The sequence below is a fragment of the Phytophthora infestans genome, genomic scaffold (assembly GCF_000142945.1).
Source record: "Phytophthora infestans T30-4 supercont1.2 genomic scaffold, whole genome shotgun sequence".
Lineage (NCBI taxonomy): Eukaryota > Oomycota > Peronosporomycetes > Peronosporales > Peronosporaceae > Phytophthora > Phytophthora infestans.
The window spans coordinates 1,828,133-1,836,379 of NW_003303757.1; the positions used below are offsets into that span (position 1 = coordinate 1,828,133).

Consider the following 8,247-nt stretch of genomic DNA (forward strand, 5'->3'; position numbering starts at 1 on the left):
CGTGTACGCATCTAAAGACACTGTAAGCATCTTTCACACCAGATCAAGCTTCCACAATCTGAGGTACGACGGCGACGATATGCAGTCTCATATCAACGATCTGGAAGAGAAGGCTGAAACGTTGGCCCCGCTTGGTCGCCCTATCGACGACGAAGAGAAGGTCATACAAATGCTTGGATCGGTGCCGGATTCCTGGAAGAGCTTCGTAATGGTATGCCAGAATCAAATGAGACTGAAGTGGCGAGACCTGCAAACAAAGCTTCTACTAGAAATGGACACTCGCAAATATACCCGTCATATCACTGAAGTACAAGCCCACGCTGCCAGTAACTTCATTCTCGATCTTAACATTGTCTGTACTGTACCCAGAGCAGCAGTGAAGCTGCACACTTTGGTCAAGGACCACCTCGTCCATTCAGTGGACGCATGCCATTTCATGGTCAGCAAAAATCGTCACTTGCGCATCCATACCAGCGAAATGATCGTCGTGACAAAACCAATTGTGTAATTACTGCGGTAAACCGGGACACTTTATTAGCGATTGCCTTCTAAAGCAAACCACAATCGTGAGTGTGGAATCACAAGCCAATCGTCAGTTGCTGCGATTGGAAAGGCCGTCACTGATAATGCAGGCGAAGAAAACCTCGACAGCTATGACGTTCTCACTATCGCTGTATCTATGGATCAAATGAACACTTCGCCGGAGACGGCCCTGTAAGCCGCGGAATCAGCTGGTCCCACCATAGCACGTGACGCGTGGGTAGTTGACTCTGGTTGTACCCACCACATGTGTTTTGACAAGACTTACTTCTCCGATATGAAGCCGATTGACAAGAAGGTGTATCTAGGTGCCAACCATTTTGTCGAAGTAAAAGGAATTGGTGCTGCAACACTGAGCTTCACCGACGAAGACGGGAACTACGTCAAGCTGACGCTTTCCGACTTCTTATATCTACCCGATATTAGCCGCAATCTCCTGAGTGCACGGTGCCTCCGTGAAAAAGGAATCAACTCCGACTTCAGTACCTTCGTTGACCGTGCTGTCATTCACAAAGGGCGCATGAAGATCAAGTCCGATGCGAGCCCGTACAACAAACTGTATGTGTTTAAAACGAACTCGATTAATATACCGACTGAATCCGCGTGTAGTGGAGTTGGAAGTCTATCCATACAGCTTTGGCACTCACGGTGTGGCCATTTAGGATTTCAGAACATCGCCAAGCTTGTATCTAGAGGACGATCACACGAGCTGCAAGTTTCAAAGCGAGATCTGGTTGATTTTCTGTTGGTGACGTGTGTGAGCGATCGAACCAACATCGAGCGTCATTCAAGCGGACGTACACGCAGCACGTATATCAAGTGAACGAGTTGGTATACACGGATATCAAGGGGCCCATTGAAGTTCCGTCGTTCAGTAACAAGCGCTATGTTCTGTCATTTGTCGACGATTTTTCTGGGTTTGTAACTACTTTCTTACTGGCGCACAAGTCGGAGGCGTTTGTACGATTCAGGGAGTACGTAGTGGCTGCAGAGACCAAGCACAACCTACCTGTAAAGGCGGTAAACTCGGATAATGGTGGTGAGTTTACGTCACTTGACTGGAAAGTGTTTTGTCAGATGAAAGAGATCGAACGCCGGACAGCAACGCCATACACACCAGAGCAGAATGGCAGTGCAGAAGTTCGATTCCGAGTGCTGTTTCGGAAAGTACGGGCGCCACTTATTGATGCTCAACTACCAAAATATTTCTGGGGAGAGGCTTTCTTTACGGCAACGTTGCCGAATAATATAAGTCCACTACGACGAGCAGATGTCACGCCGTTCGAGCGTTGGCAGCGGAAAGAGGCTGACTACACTAATATTCGAGTATTTGGATGCATTGCATACCCTTACGTTGCGCCAGCTCACCCGAAGGCACTGCAACTGACGGAAACGCCAAGTACACGTATGACACTCGACAATCGTAGCGTGAGAGGCATATTCGTTGGATACACTGAGGACCAGAAGGCATGGTGAGTTCTTCACTGCGAAACGAGCACTTTTGTGATGGCGTGCCACGCTACATTCGACGAGTCTGGCTCCTTCGCTCAAATGGAGCTCAACCGGCTGGAACTGCAGAGACTCGAAAAACAACAATGCCTGGACCTAATTCAACCCTCTCAACAGGCAAAAGTAAATCCTGATCTAGCCCTCTACGCGGAGCCTGTTATTGAAGACACCAGCGAATATGACAGGGAGATACGGCAGTTAGACGCTTTTATTGACGAATTTAACCTTGATGGGCATGTGGACAAGAGCGGAGAACTACCGGATGTGGCCTGCTACATTGGTCGTCATGGCAGTAATAATGGTACACCATTACAAGGTCGCATTGGAAGCAAACCACAAGTGCTTACCATGTGTGGAGCAGACCAGCTCTCAGAAAAGCAAAATGATGCCGAGGTCCTGGTAGCCGCTGAAGACATTGCAAGCAAGACGAAGAACAGCAAAATAAATAACATGGCCACGCGGGTGAGCCCAAGACCCACGATGGAGAGATGAGTGGTCCGGACGGGCCACACTGGAGAAGGGCAATCGACAAAGAAGACAGATCCCTTATTGCTCATGGTACATGGGTGCTCGTAAAGTTGCCCAAAGGCAAGCGAGCACTGACGTCCAAATGGATCTTCAAAATGAAGTACGATGCTCAAGGAAATGTTGAGCGATACAAAGCCAGACTTGTTATACGTGGATACGAGCAAGTGAAATACGTGAACTATGACGAAATATTTGCTCTAGTTATTCGATTAGAGTCTTTGCGGATGCTGCTTGCTCTGGTGGCGATTAAAGACTGGGAGTGTCACCAGACCGACGTGGACACGGCATTTCTAAACGGCGACATGACGGAAGAAGTGTACATGCTGCAACCAGAAGGCCTCGTGAAACCTGGTCAGGAGCACCTTGTTTGCAGACTTCTAAAGTCGCTGTATGGGTTGACGCAGGCGCTGAGGGCATGGCACAAGAAGCTGACAGATTTTCTAAGAACCCACGAATGTGTGAAGTTAAATAGCGACGCCTGTATTTACGTCCGTACTGGAGCTAGTGGAGTAGCAATAATTGATATTTACGTGGACGACCTACTTCTGATTGCAGATACTGTGAGTGGAATTCATGAGATCGAGACCACGCTGCCATCGGGCTTCAAGTGTAAAGATATGGGCAAAGTTCATCACATCCTCGGACTCCGAGTGCGCCGGAACCGAGCTTGCAAGGACACTGACTTTTGACCAAACCACGTACGCGAAAAGTGTCTTGGAGAAGTTCAGCTTAGCGCAGCTAAACTCATGTAAGACTCCGTGTGATCTTGGAGTCGTCCTATCTAAACCCGACAGCCCCAAAACGGAGAGCGAACGAGAGCAGATGAAGAACAAGGATTACAGAGGCCTGGTCGGTTCTCTAATGTACCGTATGAGTGGTAGCAGACTCCAATATTTCATTCGGAATCCAATGTGTGAGCAAGTACTTGAATAATTCGGGGCTCGCACATTGGAATGCTGCAAAACGCATTCTTCGCTACGTGAAAGGGACTATTGGTCACGGACTTGTCATCAACGGGCGCAGTCGCAATGGCTTCCAGCTAACTGCTTTTGTGGATTCAGACTACGCAAAAGATATCGGCACAAGAAGATCCGTATCGGGTTACGTCATGATGCTAGGAGACTGCGCGATAACGTACTCGTGTAAGAGCCAAAGGACGGTGACATTATCATCCACCGAAGCGGAGTATATGTTGTTGGCTGATGGAGTGACGGAACTGATCTTTCTTCGAGAATTATTGGAGGAGTTGAACGTGCAGCAGGCCCAACAGTGATCAATGTGGATAATTAATCGGCAATCGCAATGGCTAATAATCCTATTCATCATCAGCGGACAAAACACATTCACTCAAGATATCACTTTGTTTGAGAGCGTATCGTCATGGAGGACGTTGTCATTGAATATGTGAGTACGAGGAACAATATCGCTGGTCTACTAACGAAAGCTGTGACCACAGACGTACTTACGGCGCTACGAGGACGACTGGGGGCTCTTGAGGTGTGCGACGAGCAGGAACAATCGACGCTTGAAGCGCGAAGTCGAACTTGAGTGCAAACTACGGCGTACGGGGCTCTTGGAGGGCTGGGTACGGGCTGGCTTCATGATGAGAGCGTAGCGACAGCGTGCGGAGCTCTCTGAACTGGACACGAGCTGGCTAAAGGAGACTGGTGACGGAACACGGGACTTCGAAAAAGGCTGGGTGTTGGCCGACCAAGAGGATACGATGTCTGAGATGGAGGCGCGTTGCACAAACCCGAGCTCACTGTGGCTTCGCGGGCAGAGAGCGGGCATTGCTGGTTAACTACAGCTGACCACGTGGGAGTGTTGAGATTGGTCGAGCTGTGTGTAACGATAGATGAGGTGGGAGGATGTTTGGACCCAGGAGAGGGGTTTTACCTTCATTCCTCAGTAGTAACGAAACGGACAGGTATATAGGATTCACGGGCCGTGCGCCCTTGAATGCCACTCCTCATTTCCTCTATCAATATCAAAATTGATGGTGTTGATGATCGTCTTCAGCTGCTTCTCCTTTCGGCGCGTTGGCATAAAATCCGCCAGCCTCTCTTCAATGTCATCACTAATGAACTCCTTCAGTTTAAAGTATCTGTTCACCATGACAAACATCGATGACCAGCGAGTGTCCTGCTGAGGGACAGGTCGAAGAAGTGTTTTTCGCCTAGCACAACAAAGAATAATCAGATATCAGAAAACTAAAAATAGTTGGTTTAACACACCTTAACTTTGCGGACACCAACAGCGAATTCTTCACCTTGTACAGCAACTTCTGGATCTTAGTGATCAGCTCATCGTCGCCAGAGAGGACCAAGTTCACCGCCAGGTTCAGACGATGGCTGGCACAGCCTACCATAGGAACCTGCAGCTGAGTGGCAACAGCACCGTTCACGGAGCAATTATCTCCGACAATGTAGGTAATGTTGGCTTTGCTCCGGCCATAGTAAGAGAGAATTGTGTCCAGAAACTTAGCGTGACTGCGGGCTGTGTGGTCATCGACCTCATCGTCGACAAGTGGCGCCATTGCGACCAAAATGTTCTGTACTTTGCCATCGTGTCGAAAGGATGCAAAGATTGCGACGTAATGCTCTGAACGGAAGGTCCACCCGTCGAAAATGATACCAAACGACTTTGGCAGGATACCAGCGATCACAGTTTCAACTTCACGGACTAGTAGGCAAATGTATTTCACGAGGCGGTCCGTCGAAAGGCTCCCAATCCTTACGTAGTTAGATGCCGCGACTGTCTCACAGAACGAGAAGGGCAGATTGCACGAGAGCACAACGTTAGTCCAAGAGAAGACTGTGTGAGTCTTGTCATCGATGAACCCAACTAGCGTTCCCGTATTTGAGCTGGCGCTGGTCATGTCCGCAACCCAGTTCGTGTGCCACATGAAGACGTGGCCAAGTAGATTTGGGTAGCCAGTGTTAGGCTCCATTCGGCGTTGGACACCACAGCGACACTTGTATACTGTAGTAGGCGCTTCGTCATCGTCGAGTACAGCCTTGAAGTAGAAAGGCGCCACTTGCTTCGACGTGAACGGGTCCGTGCTGACCATCTTCTTCGACGTCTTGGCCTTCTTGGAATTCTTTGGCGCTCTGGATGGGGCTGAAGCTGTCTTTCGACGCGGCTTTGGAACACTCCACGGGGTCTTCGCAGGCATCGTATTGAGTTAAGTAGACAATGGGCTGTGAGGGTATTGCTCCAACTGAAAATGCTAAGATGTCGGAGGATTGATGCGCCATAAATCGATAAACGTGATCCATTTAAAGCCTGTGGAGAAGTGATTGTGAACCGGTCTCAGTAAGACCGGTTACAATAGGATTATTGGTGACACAGAGCACAAAAAATTGCAACCCTTCAAAGAAAAGCTGAAAATAAATAATTTTTCGATCAATATAGAAAAGTAATTAATAAAAATAGTATGTTCGGAACCCCTGGCTATACGTCTACTTGACGGGGACACGGATCCGTACAGTATCGTACCATTCAAAGCGCTTCAGTGGATATGTGATGCCGCGAACGAGGTACCGTTACAGGATATTAGAAACTACTGGAGGCATGCTGGGTTTTACGTTGATGACGTGAAATTGACATCTACAGCTGTACTCAATCCAATCGAGTAAGATATTAATTTTTTAATACAGTACATTTGAGACCTCTTCAATTGTTTTTACTTATGTAACGTAAACGCCTTCAGTACTTAGTTCGTTGAACCCTTTCTTATTGCCGCTACTCCCTGTACATTATTACTACTGTAGGCAAAGGCGACTCGTCTGGCGAGGGTGAATCAGGGGTTAATGGTAACGTGAAGTTAATATAGTGATAATATCACCTGGTAGACCAGTTAATCTAAAACATATCACCTAATATTTTCGTCTTAGACAAAATAATATTATTAAATATCAACCTAATATTAGTTTGAACATTATATTTCTCAAAGATTGCGTAATCGGAATTAATCCACCAATCATGTATCGTTAAAGATTGACTAACTGAAGTATTACTAATCAACAGTTAGAGAAATGGAGTCCGGGACGATTCTGAAAGTGACGGCAAGGTTGGTGTGGTGTGTTGGCACTGCTAAGCGCATTAATCTAGCGTCACAGGCTGCTCGTTTATGAGACGCACGATCTGGACGAGGCTATCGGCAGATAACAAGAACAAATATCTTAATTTCGCTCTATCGACTTCAAACAAATGCAACTGTTTGCAGTTTTCCATCTCGATCGGCTTTGTCTGTGTCACAGTAAAATACTCGAGCAAATACTTGTCAGTTTCAAAGCCTGCCATCACTACTGCTGCTTTATAGCTCGACTGTAAGAGTTCTTAGGTGAACCCTCGGTTCACAGAGGGCAAGGTGGCAAGAAACGTACTTAAGTGAGAAAATATCAGAGCGGCACGCCTACATAATAGCGAGATGTTTGGCGCCAACCCTTCGCGCCAACACTTCGAATCTATTTGCACGCCAGCATCCACGTCCAGTTTGCAGTCTCTGGTCACATTCGACAAATTTCAGCACAAAACATCTTTTAAAATCGATGAATATGGAACTTCAATGTCTTTGAGCACGAGTCCTCCTTACTCATGCACCTTTACAAACTACTACCTTCCCATCCCTCTCGCAGTTTTGATCAAGGGTCATCCTCGTGTTGAATATCGTGATGACGACACCTAGCCGACTGGCATCTGCAGATGAACCACATATCATCTATAGTCGACCGTGACCTCTTGGCCGCGGCGGATGTGTTTGGCGCTTGCTACGACAACAGGGACGCGACGCCCGTTGCTGACCTCGACGAACTTGACCACCGGCTCACATGAGTGGTTCCGGAATCTCATTAACGCACCCATCTTCTCCGCATTAATCGCAGAACGGACCGGCTAACTTGGGCGTTCAGGTCACTGGTCCAGTAGGAGACGAAACCCAGTGTTGCGCGATCGATCGGAGCGCGCAGCACTGACGTGTTCGACCTTACCGAAATACTGACCCAGCACCTCGTCGGCATCGATGTCGTCAGCGACAATGACTGCCAAGGTGTTCGTGCGCTGGTTCCGCGCCAGAAGAACCTTATCGGATTCCGCCAGCCCGTTGCCGTGCGCGGCATCATAGGGGCAGGCGTTCGCGTTGCAGAGTACATGCATAAGTTAGCTCCGACACGAGTCCACTCGTCACGGGTCAGAGCACGTACACCACCCGAAGTGCTGGACTGTTGAGAATAGGGTCGCCAGCGGGTTATACAGCTCGCGCAAGTGAGCAACGCGACACGGCCACCGTGCGGGCACGAACGCGTCATTCGGCAGCGAAGCAGTGACCGAAAGCAACGACACACCGGAACAGTTGCGTCTCTCCTCACAGTTATCATGTAAGTGATGGCGAGAGTGCGAGCGACGTTGCGTCTGTGGACAAGAGTGTTGCGCAGGTGGAGTTTCACGGCTTGGTAGTGGACTCGCCACCGAAATCTCGATCGTGGTGGCGTCAGCCACGGAGGCAACGCTGTACCGGTGTCGCTGAGCTCCGCACCCTTGTTCAGATCGTTGCTGGATTGGATGATCGGTGACGTGTTCTCCTCTTTACTGGAGGTATCGCTGATGCAGCCTAGCCTCCAGTAAAGCGAGGAATGGGTCAGATGCACCATCGTTCCTGACAGTAGCGAT

General features: G+C 48.7%; 1 protein-coding gene across 1 annotated transcript; it reads right to left on the reverse strand.

Moving 5' to 3' along the window:
• Positions 1-7,491: 7,491 nt before the first annotated feature.
• On the reverse strand, positions 7,492-8,228 carry PITG_01485 (uncharacterized protein; the record flags this gene model as incomplete). Its single annotated transcript, XM_002908100.1, has 2 exons — positions 7,492-7,619; positions 8,114-8,228. 2 exons carry the CDS (start codon positions 8,226-8,228, stop codon positions 7,492-7,494), a joined length of 243 nt encoding a protein of 80 aa, XP_002908146.1.
• Positions 8,229-8,247: the final 19 nt, after the last annotated feature.